The following is a 20,070-nucleotide window of genomic DNA, read 5'->3' on the forward strand; positions in this document are numbered from 1 at the left end:
GGGCTCTCGGCGCGGGGTGGGCGGTGGCTTCCCCCTAGTTGGACCCCGGGCCTCCCAGCTGTCCGTGGGGGTGCGGCAGCTGCCAGACATTCCTTACCGGACCCTTCCGGAGGCCCATCCCGGACCAGCCGGGCGTGGGAAGCCCCTCCCCCAGCTGTACTTTCAGAGCCAGAGTCACAGATAGTTCTTTTAGCCGAGTTCCCCAATGGGTCTCCTCTTGGCCCCTTTAAAAATAAGTATTTCTACCCCGAGAAAAATACGGATCGAGGGAGTGTGAGGCAGGCTGTTGAGGGAGGTCTGTGGATGCTGGCTCTCCTCTCCACCCCTCCACCTGGCGGTGAAATCCTGCCAGGTGCTTCGCCCGCTGTGGTCTGCCACCAGGGACCCGGCTGTCACTTGGACACACGTCTTCTGTTCATCTAGTCTTCTGTTCATCTAGTGAGCAGCCCGGGAAAGATAGGGCTGCCAGCTGGGACCCCGTCTTCCACCCTCCACTAAGCTGCATATCGCTTGACAGCCAAGACTACCTTCCTGCCTCGGTTTCCCTCTGTCTTAGGCCTGCACAATTCTCCTCACTGGGCTGGGAGCGGAACAGTGAGAAGGAAGGTTCCTTTTGCCCCAGAGCTGCTCACTGGTGTCTTCACCCGCTTCCTTGTCTCTGGCCAGGGTTTAGTGAAGCCACACTAACTTTGGCTCAGATTTCAACTCTTAACTTCTCAGCTGGGTGACCTTAAGTAGTTTGCTTACTACCCCTGGTCCTCAGTTTCTTTATCAATAATATGGGTGAGTGGCTGTTGTTGGATTAACTATAAAAATGTGTAATAAAAGCTCTGAACATGGCTTCTGGCACAGTGGGAACCCTGTGACTCAGAACTCAGGTCAAGGCACATTGAGAGAACACCTATAGGTGTGATGTCTGGGGACTTCAATAAAAGTGACTTTGTGGGGACTCTTTCACTCCCACCTGGGGGACCCCTAGCTCAGAGGACTTAAATGGCTCCTCACCTTGTGTGATTGTGAGACAGAGCTTTTTGCCAGAGCTCTGGGGGGCCTTGCAAGGAGAGATCACTCGAGTCTCCCACGGGCTTTTGCTTTGGTGGCCTGTCAGACTGCAGAGGCTTGGTGACAGCTCCCACAGTACCTGAACAGCTCCTGTCTCCATCCTTTAGGGCTGGAGGCTCCCCTTGCCTGAGGAAGCGGAGCGCTGCCGTGTTCTGTGTTCCTCTCCTATGCTAGCCTGTTCAGGGCCCTCAGTTCACCTTGTAACAATCTTAGCCAACAAGGAAGGTTCTACCCTCCACCCCAGATGGGAGAGACGCAGGGTTACCCAGAGCACCCAGGACCCGTACTGCACACCATTGCGTGACTTGATTGCAGGTCTGCTCCCAGACAGGTGTGTACTCAGACACAAAGTAGTGATGGACTTGAGACAGTGTGCCGAGTCCCCTCCCAGAGTCCCCTCCCAGCCCCTGCCTGTCTTCCTGCTCCTCTCCCAGTGTACAGCCTGCAAGGTCTCCAGGACATCAACCTCAAGCAGGGTCACACCAGCAGTATCAGTCTGTGGATCCTGGTTAGCCCTCCAAGCTTGTGGCCCTCATTCTGAGCCCAAGCATGGCCCCCTTTTACCTCCGTGACCTCATTAGTGTCCTGGGACTGTAGAGTCATGCCACACTGGACCACCCCCAAATAACAGGAGTGTGTTCTGGCACAACTAGATGTGGGGGTGTGACCTGGCTGCCTCCCTCTGGGGACTCTAGAGAGGGTTCTGGCTTTGCCTCTGCTGGCTCTGTTGTCCTTGGTTCATGGCAGATTTGTTTAGTTCCGTCTCTGTCTTCAGAGCTTTTTTTAGCCAGGTCTCTGAGTTTTGAGTTTTGGAGGGAGTGATTTTTTTTCTGTTGTTTCTTGAGATTTAGTGTGTATGAGTGTGCCCCCCCACTCCCACACCTGGGCACGCGCATGCGCGTGCGCTCGCACACGTGTGTGTGTGTGTGTGTGTGTGTGTGACTAGTGTCTGCAGAGGACAGAAAAAGGTGTTGGATTCCCTAGAATTGTAGTTACAGGTAGGTGCTGGGAACCAAACCCAGGTCCTCTGCAAGAGCAGTCCAGTTCTCTCAACTTCTCAACTGCTGAGCCACCTCTCCAGCTCCCTAGTTTGTTTTGTTTTGTTTTGTTGAGACAAGATCCCAACGTATCCCAGGCTGGCCTGGAATTCACTATGTAGCCAAAGATGATCTTGAACTTCTAGTCCTCCGACCTCCACCTCACCTAAGGTTAAGGTGTCTATGATTGCAGGCATGTGCCGCCACACCTGACCCAAGTTTCTTTTGTGTATGAGGCCACCAGCCACCAATTGAGGGCCACCTCAACCCAGGACCACTTCATCTCTAGATTTTAGCCCATTATAGCTGTAAAGAGCCTCTTTCCCTGTCAGATTTGAAACTTTAGGTATACACAAACACCTGGGGACAGTGTTCAACGCATTATAGTGACAGTGAGTACATCCCCCAAATTCCCTGCAAAGTGTTGCTGTGTCCTAAAATAGTCCACGTACTCAGTCATGTATTCATCCATTCATCCATTCATCCATCCATTCATTCATTCATTCATTTTCTCGGTGTTGGCTAGACCAGGCTGAGATCTTGGTTTAGCAGCAAACAGCCTGTTCAGAGCCCGAGACCCTAAACCGAGTCAGAAAGTAAACAAAGGGGTTGCCAGAGCAGGAGGTAATTACTGGTGGCACTTAGCACTCGGAGGACATAGACCAGGGGACACTGGACTGCTGGCTATCAGGCCTGCCCCTGCTCTCCGTGTCTGTTGGGTGTGCAGGAGCATGGGACGTTCTCGGAAAGAGGCATGGCATGCTGCCTTGTCCCCCACAAGCACCTGGAATTTTGGAACTGTTTCCGAAGCACCTGCTGCTGCCTTCCCAGAGCTCAAGGCCACAACAGGCCTCCCCACCTGCCAAGGATATGCCCTATCCCTAGCCTCGCAGCCCAGAGGTTCCAGAAAAACTCCCCGAAGATGTGAAGACTCCACAATAGTGGGGGCTGGAGAGATAGCTCAGCGGTTAAGAGCACTGCTGTTCTTCCAGAGGACCTGGGTTCAATTTCCAGCTCACAACTCCAGTTACTCCAGTTCCAAGGGATCTGGTAAAATAAAGTTGAATAAGTCCTTAAAAATATTTAAAAAAAATAAAAGAATTTAAAAAAAATCCACAGTAGTCCCAAAGTGCTTGGGGGAACACATGGGGGTCTCCTCCTAGCCTTCTGAGCCATCACTCAACCAGTGCCTCACTCACCTCTGTCCCCCAGCAAGTGGAAGCCCTGGGCAGGCAGGAGCAGAAGGAAATACACCCCAAAGTGTGGGACACGCCCCCCCAAAGCAAGGTGTGCGTCCCTGCCCCCAGCCCTCCTCCCAAGAGGGCTGTCCTTCTTGTCAGTAGAGAATGAGATACCCTGATGGCAGTGTCTGGGACTTGAACCGGGCTCACCCAGGAGCCCAGTGTCGGGGATGCCTCCAAGGATGCTTCCTGTCCCAGCTGGGGCAGGGCGAAGCAAGCATTAGATAGAGCTGTCTTTCCAGGACCCTCGGGAACCTTAGGAAGGGCTTTCAAATACTTGATGTACAGATGAGAAAATTGGGATTAGGAGAACTACAGGGACCACATAGGCCCAAAGTGTGAGATCCCACCCAGGTTCGACTGTGAAATATTCGAAGCCCCTCATGGTGTCTTTAAAGACCAGAGGACTGAGCCAGAGCTTCCAGGTTAGGGTCCTAGGGTTCCGGGCCTTCACTCACCCTGACTTACTCTGTCCCCGGCCCCAGTCTAGGTGTGGTCAACTGAACAGTGGCCCCAAAGTGTCCCCGCCCTAGTTCTCAGCCTATGGGTGTGGGCTTTCACGTGGCTAGGAGGCTTAGCAGATGTGGTTACACTGCAGTTGCTGAGCCCAAGGAGATGGCCCCCAGCCTGTCTAGGTGGTTTTATGCAGACTCTGTGATGGGCGGGACAACTCTGAGGAGATGTGACCAGAGAGCTGAGACCTAGAGTCCCGCCTCACTGTTCTTGAAGATGAGGAAGGACCCGGAGCCAGGGAACACAGGTGCTTCTAGAAGCTAGACAAGGTAGAACATTTCATCTGGAGCCTCCCTAGGAGGTAGCCATGCTCTGCTTTAGTCTAGTCTGGTGAGTGACGTGTCCGCTGCCTCCCTGATGTCAGAGCAGATCTGACTTGCTGTAGACCACTAAGTGGTTTTAGCAGTCATGAGATACTCCTGGCTCTTCTTCCTTACTAGGACCAGGGCGTTAAGAACCAGGTCTGAGGTGGGGGGGCATGGCCTCCTATCATCCAGCTTCCTGGTGCAGTAAGGAGGGGCCCTGGGCAAATAAGAAATAAGCACTCATTTCCGCAGCCCCAGATGCCTCTGGGGAGTGCATAGCAGCCTGGGATCTGGGAAAGATAGTGCCCCCACACCTCCCTGCAGAAATCAGCCTCCTGGTGACAGTCCTTCTCAGTGGAACCAGGGTAGCCACAGGTGAGTGTCTGGAGCCTCAGGACTGGGCTGTTCCTCCTCTGGTGACAATCTGCCTGAGGCTGAGCTTCTGCCTCTCCCTGTGTTCACACAGTGAGGTGATATAGGCTCCAAGGCTAGGGTCTGGCCTGCCTGCACTGAGAGCCTGGTTTTTTAGTGGAGGCTAGAGAGGGGTGGGGATCTACACCTGAAGATGCCCTTCGCTGTCCACACCCGGAAATCCCTCTGTTCCTGTGGTTTCCTGGAGACCGACCATCTGCAGATGTCCTAACTGGGCTTGTCACTCCAGCCAGGAGGCTGTTGCTGAGATAGGAAGGGTTTCACTTCTGTGTTTCAGGGTGGCAAATCACATGGGGTCCTCTGGCCCTCTCTATCCTCCCTCTCCAAACTGACAAGGGTTGTTTGTTTGTTTGTTATGTTTTGTTTGTACTTTGGAAAGCCCACAGAGCCTCATAGAGCTGAGAGTCAAAAGGAGCAGGATCTAACCTGTGTACCCCTAAAGATGGGATTGGGAGGACTGTGAGCCATTGCTTCATCTCAATTCTGGTCCTGCTGAATAGAAGATGTGTCCCTTGACTTCATTAAGCCTCAGTGTTTTCTTCTCTAATTGTGGTCTGACTGTCCCCACCTCTTGTTGGTCTTTAGAACATCAAAGAGACCACATACAGGGAGTGGCCCCTGGGTTGGATGTGGCCAAGGTGTCCTGAGTACCCATCCCTAAAAGGCCTTGTAGGCCCCCAGGAGGTGGACAACTGTGTTTACTCAGTTCATTGTATGGAAGAGAACACCAAGGTCTGGAACCTAGAGCAGGATTCATCCCAGGCTTGCCCCTTGGACTGCCCATCAGGCTGGGGTTAGTGAAGGGCCCAAGGGGAGGGGAGGGGGCTGAGCAGAAACTCAGCCCGGACTGGCCTAGGAAATGGTCAGCTGACTGTGGCGGGGGCGGCTGTTGGCTCAGCCTTGGCAGTCTAGGTTAATTCCTAGGTAGGTTCAGTTCAGGGTTTCCCTGACGTTCATGTAGGGCTGCTGAAGCAAGTCCATGAGCCAAACCCAGTCCATCATCTGATGTATGAATAATAAAGTTTTATTGGTATACAGTCCCACATTCCTAACTTCACAGTTTTGAAGCAGGTAGCTGAGTAGCTGCGGGAGACTGGGTAAACCTCAGACCTTTAACAGCTAACCCTCTGGCCCTTTAGAGAAAAGTGTTTGCAGCTTCCTGCTTCAGAGAGTTATAATCAGCAGGGCCTGGACAGGGTCCGTTTCACTGTTCACATTAGAAAAAGCTTGGGGGCTGGGACCCCAGTGACTCATGGGGGCTCCATCATGGGGCTGGAAGTCCTGGGGCGTGGAGGTAAAGTTAGGAAGACATAAGGAACAGAGAGAGAAGAGATGTAAAGGAACCCCAATATCTGTCCTGGCTGGAATGATTAAAAGCATGCAGGAAGGAAGGGAAGGTCTACCCAGGTTGGACTTAAGGGCGTGCAGGATGCCTGGCAAGTTCCGGTGAGCCAGACTTTGTGTCAGGAGCCCAGACCTGGAGTCTTAGCAGGGCATGGGCACACCCATGATTTCAGGAGTAGGACTGGATGGGACCGGAAAGGCAGGAGAGGGCAGGCCCAGAGGGAAGCGAGAGGCCCGTGCCTCTGGGTGACCATTCTCCTGTCTGCCCACAGCATCCATAACGGCGTGATCGCTGTCTTCCAGCGCAAGGGGCTGCCCGACCAGGAGCTCTTCATCCTCAACGAGGGTGTCCGGTGAGTGTGTGACTGGGGGTGGGGGAGGGAAGTCCACACCCCACCCTCCTGGAGACACCCTTCTAGGGCCAGCAGGGTGGAACTTAGTGGCCTGAGATAATGTCCACATTCCCTGCTACCCGGTGCCCTCCAAAGGATATTTATTCTGTCGGAGAGGAAGGGCCCACCTGCTTAATGACCCACTGCCATTCAGGAAACAGTCCAGCCACGAACACCCCTCATTTCCTGCAACTAGTTGGGAACCAAGCTGCAAGGGAGCTGAGGACAGAGGAACTCTCTCGTGGCTTTGAGAGAGCTTGCAGCTGCCGTAGAATCCAGGGTAGCCGTGCAGCCTCCCCACAGCCACGCAGCTGGCACAGTGAGGTGTTTCCACTCTGTGCTTTAACCTCTAACCCTGACCCAGAGCATCCTAGACTCAAAGTACATCCGGGAAAGTCAGCAGCGAACCTTCCCTTTCGGTCGTGAAGGCAGGGGTAAACCCATAGTGGTCAACAACCCCACACCCACCTGAAAGGCCCTTGTGTGGGTAAACTGAGACTCGGGACACAAAGGGGGCTGGCCAGAGTCAAATAGAGAATGGAGCAAGGTGCGTCCCCAGGCCCTGTGCTTATTGCTTACTTGTGGCACCACAGTGTCCCTAGCGCATCTGGCCAGCCCAGGGTCCCCATTTTCCTAAAGGTTTCTTTTAACAAATCTAACCAAATCTGCTGGTTGGTCTGGTGTTGGCTGGTGAAGAGCTCTTGCCTGGCATGTGTGAGGCCCTGGTTCTGTTGCCAGCACCACACACAGGGAAAGACTCTGCTGAATGCAGAGGGCAAAGAGGACATCTTTAAATCCACAAAGTAGGCGGGGCCCAGCACTCTTGGCCCTCTGATTGTGGCTGCCATCTCCTCTCTAAGAGGCCTCCAGCTCTAAGGGGTTGCCCTGCTCCCTAGTATGGATTGGGAGGTAAGGTTTAGAAAAGACACCCTGTGTCCCAGCTCCTGATTAGGAAGTGAGTAAAAGTCAGGGTGATGGGAGATGCTGGGTTCTAGGCCGTAAGATAATCTTGGGGTAGCTGCTTTTTGACCAACGCAGAGCAAAATGCCAGAAATCCTTACGTAATGTCAGTAGATTTTCTCAGTGAATCCCATCGCTGTGCTGGTTCGTGCTGAGCACTTGCGGTGCCTTGAACCTCTCAAGTCACCACAGCCCTCACGCCCTTGCCTTCAGGTCTGTGTTTTATAGACGGTGACCGGCTGGCATCTGAGTGGCAGGATGACTGAGCTAGAATCCAAGTCTCCACTCGAGGGTCCACAGCCGTTCGGAACCATCCCTTCCCACTCTAGCTCTCCTCCGCAGTAAATCAGCTAAGTCTATGGCTCAGGAGGCTGTATGAATGTGGTTCTGTAGGTAGAGTGTTTGCTGAGCACACACGGAACCTGGGTTTCAACCCTAGTACTGAATACATCAGCGGTTCCTGCCTGTAATCTCAGCACTGGGGAGGTAGACAGAGAAGATCAGGAGGTCAAGGGCATCCTCAGCTGTGTATTGGGTTTAAGGCCACCCCGACATATTTTGACCCTGCCTCAAATGAAAAGTAACTGCAACTGATTGTGCTTGAATGCATAGCTGGTCATTGCTTTGATCTGGCAAGAGAGTCTATGGAAGGAGCCATTAATGGCTACATACAAAAGTTACCCGCCACCATTGTAAGAGCTAGTCAGTGACGTGAGCAGGGGTCTGTCTGCTGTACCTAGGAGGGACGGTCACAACAGAAGTCTGCCATTTGCATCACTCTTTTCTCCCTTTATATGTGTATGTGTGTGCGCGTACATACGCATGCTTATGCACATAAAGCCTCATGTGTTTTGGTCACAGGACATCTCGGCATCCCCAGGCACTTCCACCCGTGTGAGATAATCACAGAGTGTGCCTTCATAAACCTAGATTGTAGATTCAGCTGCACACCTGTGGTGCAGAGTGTAGCCTTCCACATGCTCCCAGGCACCAGCAGGTCACTGTCGTGAGCACTCAGGCACTGTGACATGGTGCTGTGTGTGATGGAGAAAGTACAGGCACGCTCAGTGGTGTGAATTTCCAGCCCCATGATGCTCCTGCACCGCTACCATCCTCGAGGGACCTGCCGCTTGGGCACTGGCTGTGTGAACTTTTATTCACATGTAATTAATATACCATAAAATTCCCCATAAAATGCCCTGGTAAGTGTTGAATGTGCCTATGTGGTTGTGTATCACCACCAAACTTTCCGTTCATTTTGCATCACCCCAAAAGAGTGATGCAACCACAGCCCGTTATTCACCCCACTTGGCAAGCAAGTCCACTTCCTGTCCCTGTTGTCTCCCTCTTCTGGACATCTCATATGAATGGCATTTCATGACAGCCTGTGGCCGTTCCCTTGGTGCTTTTGAGGTCTGGCTGTGGTGGAGCCGGATTTGTACTGATTCTGCTCCATCTGATTACCTGTTAGGCCTGTGACTGACGGGGTGCTGGGTGCTGCTGCTGGGAGCATCCTTGTACAAAGGGTTTTGGAGTTTCCATTTAGTTCTGGGTTTTGTTTTGTTGTCTGTTCTTTTGAGACAAGGTCTCATGTATCAGTGACTGGTCTGGAACTGTTCATTTAGCCCTAGCTGACCTTGAACTCACCAGGATCCTCCTGTCTCTGCCTCCTAGGTTCTGGATTGGGCCACTTGGCTATGTTTTGTTTTGTTATTGTTGTTTTGTTTTGTTTTGTTTTGTGTTTTTGAGGCTGGGTTTCTCTGCGTAGCCCTGGCTGTCCTGGAACTTTCTCTGTAGACCAGCCTGATCTCGAACTCGCCGAAATCTTTCTGCCTCTGCCTCCCGAGTGCTACAATTAAAGGTGTGCGCTATCACCGCCTGGCCTGGTTTCAGTTTTAAAGAATGGATCTGGTGACTTCTATAACCTAAGCTGGCATTGAACTTGAGATTCTCCTCCTTCAGCCCCATGAGTGCCAGGATTGTACTTGTGTACCCAGATTCTATGTTCGAGAGTCTACAAGGATGTGTGGTATTGTTTCTCTTAGCATTTGTCTGGATCGTCTGGGCACCAGGGTTTCAGTTTGGAGAAACTCCTGCTTCCCGCAGTGTGATCAGTGAGGGTTGGTCCCTGCCTCTCACTGCATTTCTTTCTGGTTGAGATTCTCACAGCACGGTGGCTGCCACAGTGGCTCCTTGTGGCTTTGGTCAGCATTTCTAATGGCGTCAGGCGTCTTTTGGGTGCTTGCTGTCTGCTCATGCATCTTTTTTGGAGAAGCATTGGTTTGTATCCTTGGCCACATGTCGCTGAGCTGTCTTGACTGTGAATTGACCTTTTTTTTCAGTGTTTCTTGGTCTACCAGGTGTATCCAGCCTGCAGCCTGTAAATGGAGGTTTTCTCTCCTGCCCACCAGTTCCTGAATAAGCTTTACTCAGAGGCTTATATTAATTATAAAAGTTTGGCCAGTGTCTTAGGCTTATTACTAACTAACTCTTACAACTTAAATTCGCCCATTTCTATTAGTTTATATTTTGCCACGAGGTTTGTGGCTTATTACCTTACATCTTGCTTCCCCGGTGGTTGCTGGCATCTCCCTTGACTCTACCTTCTTGTATTCAGTTTGTCTTTCCTGTCTAGCTATATTCTGCTCTGCCATAGGCCAAAGCAACTTCTTTATTAACCAGTGATAATAAACATATTCACAGCGTACAGAGGGACATTCCACATTAGCAGCCCTCAGGCCTCATGCATCCCAGATAGCTGTAAGTGCAGCTCAACACATTCATGATGATACCCCTGTGGTACGTTGTCAAGTGACTGGACGCCTCTGTGAAGTCTAAGCCCTTATTGGGCACTACCTTCAATCTTTCCTCCACATCTCATATCCCTTCACCTTCTCGTTGACTTACTTCAGAGCACAGAGGGTTTACTATTGAGGAAAACTGATTGCCTCCCCATCTTTCTTTTTCTTTTGGTAGCGATCCTCCTGCCTCATCCTGCCCCCGAGTGCTCGCATTACAACTGGCATCAGTGTGCCTGACCATTACATTTTTAATCCACAAGACTAGGGAGCCAACTTTGAGTCCCGGGGCCTGACTCTGACCACATTGTGTGCCTTCTGAATTTCAGTTTCTCGTTCTGACAACTGGTCACCGTGAGTTTAAGACCAGCCTAGGTCGCATAGTGAGCTGGAGGCCAGCCTGAGCTACATAGCAAGACCCTTGTCTAAAACCAGCAGATGAACAAACCTTACAGGAACGGCTCTGCAGTGTGGCTTGTTCAGAGCTTCTCACTGGAGCACAGCCATTGTTTTTCAATGCTCTGTACAAGATTCGTACAATTGCCTGAGTCAGCACTTCGTGTAGGTTTGGACCAACGGGAGACTGAGTGTGTTCTGAGCATGTCCAAGGTGGGTCCAGTCATGCTGTTGTGTTCCTTAAATGGAGTACATGCGTTTATTTGCTTTTTGAGACACAGGATCTCTTGTAGCCCAGGCTGGCCTACAAACTTAATATATAGCCAAGGATGACCGTGATGTCCTGACATGTGTGCCTCTGCACCTGGTTTTGTAGGTGTATTTTGGATGTGGGCATTTTCAGCTTCCTGTTCGTGTGTGGAAACAGCGCCCGGTTCACCTGGCTGAACTTGCTTTGCTTCTGTTGGTCACTTCCTCTTTTTGTTAGGTTTTGTGCTTGTGTTTGAAGTTTCAGCCCTCATGTGTTTCCAGTTCCTGTGTGGCTTGTCCTTATTTCTGTTGTTTGCTGTTCTGGGTATGGAGCCCAGGGCCTTGTACATGCAAGGCAAGTACTCTACCCCTGAGCCAGCACCTGGTTTGTCTGTTTTTATAAAGCGTCTTGTGCAGGTTGTTACTGGGAGACAAGGAGGTGATGGAGCCGTGTGCTGGGTTGAGTGTGAGCGGAAGGACAGATGATGGAGGCCAATCACAGCTCAGCTTTGAAGGAAACGCCGTGCTCAGCCACCAGCCAGGATGGAGAGGAGCTTACGCTGTAGTCAGTCACTGCGGCAGGTGACAGAGGACCATGCTGCTGGGGGCGGGGGTTCAAGCCTAAGTAACCAAGATTTGTGTGTATCGGAGCCGTGTGATGAGGGCTGTCCGTAATTCAGGACAAGTTACATCTCCCAAGTAACCAGAAAAGTTAGGACTCGTGCTTGGTGTGGCTCAGCACATGAGGACTCTGTAGATGTCGGGCTGTGTGGCCAAGAGCAACTACCAGAAGGAAGAGTTTATTTGGCTAGCACTCTAGAAGGATAAGAAGCCATCATGGTGGGGAAGCATCAAGGGGTGGGCTTGGAGGCGGAAGCAGGAAGCTGAGAGCTCACATCTTCAAACCTAAGGTTAAGCAGAGAGTAAATAGGAAGTGGGCCTGGCCCCAGTGACTTAATTCCTCTGTCAAGGCTCCATCTCCAGAAGGTTCCACAACCTCAAACAGCAACACCATCTGTGGACCCTAGGGTTCAAGGATCTTAGCCCCTGGGGGAGGGGGCAGTCTCATTCAAACACTCAGTAGCCATGCTTTCTCAGCATAGGATCAGGGCTAAAATGACTCCACTAGACATGAGCAGCTCTATTCACAAAATGCAGATCCCTTTGTTAATCTGGCATGGGTTGTAGACCCCAGGCCAGTAGTTGACTCTCTCTGAGCTAATCCTGCCTCAGCTGTTATACGGAGCCTCAGTCAGTGCCTGCCTGCCGCTGGCTCTATGAAGACTCAATTTGCTACTCAGAATAAAGGGGAAGCCACTTGGGAAAGGAGGACTCTGCCCTCTGTGGGATTCGAGCAGGTAGAAAGTGGATGAAGCCCAGTGTTGCAGGGTCAGGCCTGCAGGTGTCTGTTTGAGGAAGTAGAAGACGTCATGGTTCCTCTGGGACCCTCAGCTTGTCTCTTCTGTAAGATGGACAGGGGAGATACATAGTGAGCCAGCCATTCTGTGGGCCACAGAGGGCAAATGTTCTCTTATGCCGCTTGTGTTGCTGTGCTGAGCAGGTTGGTCCCTAGCTGCCCGTATGTTGCCAGCCCTTACTAGCAATGCATGGCCTCAACTCATTCTCATCTCCCCTCCCCCACAGGCAGCTGCTGAAGACGGAGCTGGGGTCCTTCTTCACTGAGTACCTGCAGGTGTGTGGGCCTTGCCACGGAGGAAGGTTTGGTCTGTCTCTCAAAGGATGTCTTTATACCATGTGACCTGTGACAGCCCTAGCAGGCTCGAGGCTTGCCTCTCAGGATGGGTGGGGTTTTGACTGTAGCAGGAGGGGGGGTCTCATGTTCCAACTGCTTATTGGTGGAGTCATGGGGGTCCTGTGGGCCAGACCACCCTGAAATAGCTGCAGGCCAATGATGGCACCTCTGCTCACTTTCAGAACCAGCTGCTCACAAAGGGCATGGTGATCCTTCGTGACAAGATACGCTTCTACGAGGGTGAGTCTGAGGGCTGAGGCCTGGTTGTGGTTGATGTTCTAGAACAGTGGTGTGGCAGGTGCTGGGAGGGAGGGTGGCTCTCTGGTTAAGATGGCTGAAAAGGAAAGAAAAGAAAGGTGGTTTCTTGGGCAACAGGACTAAGAGGGGACCTTGGAGAGAGTCTGTCCCCCCCCCACTTGGGAGCCCAGGAAGACTGTACAACCCCGGGGAGAGGCCCTCTGCTTCGTCTCACTGTGCCCCTCATCTTTCCGTCACCGTGACAAAGCCAGCGCTGTAGAAGGGTGTCCTGCCCTCGTTTCGTTTCTGTCGCTGCGGTAAAACACCCTGCAAAAAAGCAACTTAGGGGAGAAAGGGTTTATTCATCCATTAATTCCAGGGAATAGGCCCTCATAGCAGGGACATCACACAGTCACAGTCAAGATGAGAGCGAGATGAACACATTCGTGCCGCTGTCTGCCGTGCTCGGCTCTCTTCCGCAGTGTAGGACCCACTGCCTAGGGATTGCTGCCACCCACAGCAGGCTGGGTCTTCTCATATCGATTAGCAATCCGGGCAGTGCCCCACAGACAAACCCAGAAGCCAGCCTGATCTAGATACTTTCTCGTTGAGTCTCTTGCTGTGGGATTGTAGGTTGTGTCAAGTTGACCAAGCTAACGATCACACAGGCACAGGGCTCACAGAGGTCCAGGGACACGAGACCTCATCACGTTGAGCCTGGGATGAAGCCAATGTCCTGATGGAGAGCATGTGGCTTAGCAAAGCTGTTGTCCAGGAACAGCTTCTGGCCAGGAAGAGACCAGAGGCAACGTGTAGCTTTCATAGGCCCTCCGACAGTGCATCAGTTGTGTTTCTTGTTGCCATGGCAAAAGCAGCTTAAGGAAGGGGACTTTTCGTTCGTAGTTGGAGCCTGCAGCCCATCATGGTGGGGAAAGCGTGGTGACAGGTCACATGGCACCCACAGCCAGGAAGCAGAGAAATGAATGATGATGCTCAGCTCGCGTTCTCCTTGTTACTGGGTCCAGGACCCCAGCATCTACATCCAGGACAGGTCTTCTCACCTCAGTTAACCCAGCCTGGAGACTCCCTCGCGGATAGATCTCCTGTTCTGAATCCTGTCATGTTGACGGCATTAACCGTCATACCCGCAACCCAGTTCCTCCCACCAAGTCCCACCTCCTGAAGCACGTTCAACTCTGACCTGGTCAGTGGATCCGTCCTGTGACGGAGCCCGTGTCCTCATGATCCAGTCACCTCCACAGCGCTGCTGGCTGTGGACCACACCGTCAACACACAAGCTATTTCAGGGACCACCTTATAGCCAGACCCTAACAGGAACCCCATCCATTGTCTGAGAGATCTCATGTTGAGTCTGTGAATATCCAAAGACCAGAGAACTAGATTATGGCAGGTCATTGTTCCCACACGGGGACAGCAGAGACAGTAGGCAGTTTGTTCACAGCCACAGTACAGGGAAGGAGCCGAGGCAGAATTGGAGCCTTCGTATGATACCAGGCGCCGCCAGTCCTTCCTAGTCCTTTCTCGGGCTTCACAGTCCCCGCCAACCTCCCTGCCTGGCTCGGCCCACATCGTGAAGCAGAGGACTTTGATTTCCTGGTCACGACACTTGAGGCCTCTGGCGTCTGATAGTCTTGGGGTCCTGGGAGGGACTTGGCACTATGGTGAGGCTAGTGTCCAGAGGTCTTTGCATCTACAGATTCTCCTTTGCAAATTCCTGCTGTGGACCTGGCCCTGTGAGCATGTAATAAGTACCTGTGTGTGCCAGACCCTGGGCACATTTGGTGAGCACCTGCTCTGTACCAGATCCTTTACTGGCTTCAAGATGCACCCCTTTTATAGGCACCACTTTCTGTATACTGGCACCTGTGCTCAGTGTTCCTTAGGTACCTGCTGTGGCCAGGCTGTGGTGGTTCACGCCTTGAGGCAGAGGCAGGCGCATCTCTGAGTTCCAGGCCAACCTGTTCCACATAGTGAGTTATAGGCCAGCCAGGATTACCCAGAGACACCCTGTCTCAGAAACCAAACCAATCAAAAAACCCGGAAAAATAAAGAAGAAAGACAGAGGTGGGGGAGGGGGGGAAAGAAGGAAAGGAGAGGAAGGAGAAAGAAAGAAAAAAGTGCTTAACTGTGCTGGCTGACTGTGGTGAACGTTAGTTGAGTGCCTCCCATGGACCAAACACCAGATGTGTGCTCCACTTGGTTATGCCCTGGTTGGTTTGCTTCTGCTGACTGGGTGGGCACCCCAGCAGCTCTGGGAAGTAGCCACAAGCACTCAGTCCTGCTGGGGTCGCCCTCGACACGTGGCGGCCCAGGTGCAGAGCAGAAGGATGATTCTGCAGCCCACTCTAGCCACTCGCTGCTCCGGGTTCCTCTTTCAAGTGGGGGCTGGGCCCTGGGCAGATGGCTGTCAGCCCCTTCAGGGGTGGGGTCCTGAGGCCCAGAGTCCAGCCTCATTCCAAGGACCGCCTGTTCCCCATCATCCTCCTCTATGTTTCAGCTAAGGCAGGCCAAGGCAAGAATGAGAACTGGGTGTGGGCAGGAGGCCCAGGGCAGCCAAGGTCCAGGGGGCTTCCTGGAGGAGGCAGCAGCCAAGCCCTAAGATGGTGAATGTTTGGCACCTGAGGAAGAGGCCTCCCACACCCTCCTGACCCGCCTGACTCAGCACATTCCCTGAGGTGCCTGTGCCTCCCACCAACGCAGCCCAGGGGAACCAGGTCCTGGGAGAAGGGAAGCTTTGTGAGGCCTGTGGAGCCTCATAACTGTGACTCAGGGCCTCCCAGGGAAAGGGGAAAGACTGCCCTGACAAGTACTGTCCACCTCTAGGCCCAGGGAAAGCCGCAAGCTCCAGGCGTCTGTGAATACATCTTGGCTGTCACATATTGCAGCCGCCCTGCCCTCAGGGCCCCTTTCTTAACTACTGTAGCAAAGAACCAACTGTGTTCAAGCCAGGGCTCAGGGGGAGTCTCCCTCAACCTGGAGATAGAAAAGATACAGGCCCTGCCCTGCAGGGACTTATGAGAACTGAGACATAAACCAGATGCTGACAGGTCAGTGTGATGAATGTCAGGTGAAGAGAAACTCCCGGAAAGGAAGCGTGACTCCATCCTCGCAGCAGGGCGAGCTGTGAGTGGAGCTGTGGAGCTGCTCCTGAATGTGGTCTCCAAGTGTGGTCAACTCAGGCGTTTATCTGTCCCTTACAGCCACACTACTGCCCCGTGGGTCAGCCATCCCAGCCCCTCTCCACCTCAGGAAATTCATCCCCTGTTCCCTGAAGCCAGCTGTGCCCTCAACCTGTAGCTGCTGGAGGGGACACATGGAGGTGGTAGCCTCCAGAGGGCAGTCCAAAGCCTGGGGCACCTGCCCCCTTCTCTGCAGCCTCCTGTGAGGCCTCCGTAGTCATCTCCCAAACTAGGTGGTTCTAGGAATGGTTGCAGGAAGCCACTTGGAACGGGAGTGCTCTCTGCAGGGGAATAGCCTGACACTTCACAGAAGGTTCCCAGCTCGACACTCAAGAGACCACAGAGGTCCGCTGCTGCCGGGGCCGGGGTCTGTGTCTTCTCACCCAGAAGCCAAACTCAGCGTAGCTGATATGTCTGTGCACCCAGCGACCTCTCCTTTCTCCCTGGCTGCCTGCCTGCTTGTGCCCATGCCCCTGCTGTACGTTAGCCCCCACCTCCATCATTTCTCTGTGGTCATAGCCGTCCCTGGAGCCTGTGAATTGGAGCTGTACCCGCCTACCTCTCTCCTGTCCTTACCACCCTGTGGCCCCATAAAGGGGAGACTGACTGCCCAGTGAAAGCCTTCATGGATCCTCAGCCTGGCCCTTCACCAAAGTTCTCTGCTCCACCTCTGACTGGGGCCCAGGCAGGGTACACACATTGGCTGGCTGTGTCATACCAGCAGCAAACACAGGGTACCTTGTCATTGATCCCTAGGGACTTACCCTGTTCTTTACATAGAGGGTGCCACTAGGTCTGGTTGGAAGAACTTTCTAGGGCTCCTCTACAACCACAGAGCAAGGCGTCAGCCTTTGTGTCTGACTTCAGCCTCTGCCGACCCCACTCCTCAGCACACAGTCTAGTCCGCAGTCCCAGGCCAGAGCCGAGCCAGGGACCAGGCTATCCTTCCGGGTCCCTGACAGCACATGGCTCCAGCTGGGGCCTGGATTCTGTGTCTTACAACATCTGCTTTCTGTGGTGTGTCCGCCCTGTGGGCTGGAGGACGACCTTCACTTGGTGGCACACTGCCCTGGCCGGCGCCCAGGGCCACCCCACAGCCAGCCAGGACTGAACAGTCTTTCTTCCTGTATGATGGCAGGAACTGAAGGGACTTTGTGTTCGGGCAGGGCTCCGAGGGGCTGTGAGCATCCGCCTGCCCCGGGCATTCCTGCAGCCTCCTGGCCCCTGGAGCCAGGTGTGGGCCACCCGGGACCGCCGGCAGGCAGCCCTGGGCGGCCACACTCAGAGGCCAGCCTGCTCCTGAGGCCAGCTCTCTGTGCCCCCATGTTCTTATTCTGTATGAACCTGGGGCTTTCCATGAGGGAAAGTTTCACAATAACTGGAAAGCTGGGCAAAGACCTTCACAGGCTTCCTTTATAGAAACCTGGACACAGGCAGGCTGGTCAGCAGTCAAGGATCCCACCCCCTCTCTGCTCAGACCCACATGGCAACAGAGGCCTATGGGACACATGCTGGACCTGTCATTCCTAGACCCAGTGACTGTTTGTCTCAGTCATCCACCCTGGTGACCACAGTTAGGTGCCCCATTCCCCAGTGGCAGGTGGTGCCACTCTGCCGGAGGCCAGCTGAGTCCCTGCAGCTTATCCGGTTCCCCACACAGCTGCTCCTTTCTCTTGGTAGAGGTGGGAAAAGGGTGGGGTTGGGGGAGGATGTCACATGCCCAACATATATCCATCTGAGAAGCCAGCTCAGATGCCAGACAACTCCTCCAAGGAACCCTCCCTGCCAGTCCTTGGCTCCATGTCCCACAGGTAGGCCTGGGCCCTTGAGAGGGAACCAAAGATTGCACCCCAGGTCACGGGCCCTGGAAGCTCTACCCTGTACCCACTGTCTTCCCACAGCTGTTCTGTATCCTGTTTCCCTGCCACATAGTAGGGGGCTTGACTGTCCCCAGTGCCCAAGATTGGGCCTGTACCAGTGAGGGGTTCTCTAAGTGGATGCGTGTGGAAGAGGGAAGCTGATGAAGGGTTTGTGCCAACGCCTGTGCAGGCATACTCAGGACAGGAATGAGTGCCAGCCTTCACCGTCACCCGGGCTGAGTACCTTCATGGGTTAGCCTCATTGTGTCCCGTCTGCTCCAGGTTGTAGGCGGTCTCCTGTACACACTTCACAGAGGCTCAGGGTGACAGAGCTGCCCTCTGCAAGGCCTCAGGGACCTCCCACTGCTGCTTAGCCCCTTGTCTTCATGGGTCTGCCGGTGTGTTCAGGACATGCTGTAATGGCTCCTCTCGCCCACAGGACAGAAGCTGCTAGACTCGCTGGCGGAGACCTGGGACTTCTTCTTCAGTGACGTGCTGCCCACGCTGCAGGCCATCTTCTACCCTGTACAGGTATATGACTGGGTGCATGGACGTTAGGGGAGTCCCAGTTGCCCAGGACATACTGCGAGTACCTGGGATAGCTCCAACAAGGAGGACTCCAGGCCTGATGCTCTCCTCTGCACTAACCCGGGATGTCCCTTACAGCCCAGTGGAGCCTGGCCTGGAGAGGGGAAGCCTAGTGGCAGAGCTGGGCCCTACATCTTATATCTTGGTGGCAGGGTTCGTGTGGGAGATGGAATGGGGGAAGGGCTGGGTGTCACTAGGGTCTGTTCCCTCATCCCTCCCCTGACCTGGGATAGAGAGATAAAACTGCATGATAAAAATGGGGCTAGCTTGCCTCTGCCTGTGTCCACAGGGCAAGGAACCGTCGGTGCGTCAGCTTGCCCTGCTGCATTTTCGGAACACCATCACCCTCAGTGTGAAGCTGGAGGACGCACTGGCCCGCTCCCACGCACGCGTCCCCCCTGCCATCGCACAGATGCTGCTGGTACTGCAGGTGGGACGAGGGTTTGGGGACCCAGGACCCCAAGACTGGGAGATGATAGAGACCAATTGGGCAGGGAGTGGGCAAGTAAGGCCTTTGGGCCAGGATGTGAACCAGACAACCACAATTACTCATGGCAGCAGCTGGCTTTTGTATCTTCAGTTACCGGGGCTGGAAAAGGGAATGCGCGTGTGTATACGTGCACGTGCATGCATGCGCCCGCGCGCGCGTGCGCGCACATTCACACACACAGGTTTTTGGAGCTGGATATACAGACAGACAGACCCACACACACGCACACTGGTTTCCAGGGCTGGATATACAGACGGGCATACAGACACACACTGGTTTCAGACACTTGGTACAGATGAACTTCATCAGCAAGGCTAGCTCTGGAGAAGGGACAATGGGCAGCTAGTTCAGCTGGAGTAAAGGGACGTGCCCCAGGACAGAGAAGGGTCGGGCCACCAGCAGCTCATGTGCCCTACATCTGACGTATCCCCTTAGTTGGCCAGCTCACCTTACTGAGTTCTCACAACATGCAGGTTTTACAGGACTTTAGAGGGACCACCCCATTTTACTGACAGGGAAACATTTTACTGTTCGCGGGTGTGCGACCTCACTTGGATGCTCACAGGCATCAAAAGCCTTGTTGTAATGAGTCCCCCATATGTGTGGAAATTCTTTTAAAATTAGGGTTTGTGGGGTGGGGTCTAGGGGCAGAAGGAAATGGTAAAGATTTTAGAGCAAGGAACAGGCTGTAGTTTGCAGGGTCCAGGGCCTGCCCTGGGTTGGGGACTGTGGTCACCTTGGAATGAAGCCAAGTGCAAGCCTTTGGGTGGGATTTTCATAGACTGGCTCCGGCCCAGCAGGATGACTGAGAGATGGAAGGAAGTTCAGGTCTCTCTGGTGCTGTGGCCAAGGCGGCAACCAATGCTCAGGGCTGTGCTGCCACCTGCTGGCTACTGTGTCTCCTGCAGCTTTCCCACTATGGTCTGCATCCCAGCATAGCCTCTCTATCACAGAGGCTTCCATTGCCCCACCTGCCTGCCGCCTCTCCCCAGGTGGAGTGACCTTACCCCAAGGTTGCTGTGAACTTGTCTCCTGACCTCACGTTGGTCCCCAGGTGAATCTGGCCCTCACTGTTTCAAGTCTTGAGTTATTCGGAGGTCACAGTTGCTGGTCAATGTGTATTGAGAGCCTACTGTGTCCCCTGCCTCGCCCCCAGGATCACAGCTTCTGCTGGGAGTCCGAGTGGTAGGGTGCCAGTCACACTAGCAACCATG

The 20,070-nt window shown here is 53.5% G+C and overlaps 1 protein-coding gene across 4 annotated transcripts in view; it reads left to right on the forward strand.

Moving 5' to 3' along the window:
* The window catches only part of Prr5 (proline rich 5), a 40,813-nt gene that overhangs the window by 17,988 nt on the left and 2,755 nt on the right, over nt 1-20,070 (forward strand). For 3 of the 4 annotated variants that reach the window (XM_085678521.2, XM_085678522.2, XM_085678518.2), the window contains 5 exons: nt 6,207-6,287; nt 12,374-12,422; nt 12,665-12,722; nt 18,218-18,309; nt 18,656-18,796. In XM_085678521.2, coding sequence (XP_085534647.1) covers nt 6,207-6,287; nt 12,374-12,422; nt 12,665-12,722; nt 18,218-18,309; nt 18,656-18,796 — 421 coding nt within the window. The remainder of the gene's footprint in view (nt 1-6,206; nt 6,288-12,373; nt 12,423-12,664; nt 12,723-18,217; nt 18,310-18,655; nt 18,797-20,070) is intronic. The other variant, XM_085678520.2, reaches the window with a different exon arrangement.

Source organism: Myodes glareolus, chromosome 19, assembly GCF_982192425.1.
Source record: "Myodes glareolus chromosome 19, mMyoGla1.1, whole genome shotgun sequence".
NCBI classification, from domain to species: Eukaryota; Metazoa; Chordata; class Mammalia; order Rodentia; family Cricetidae; genus Myodes; species Myodes glareolus.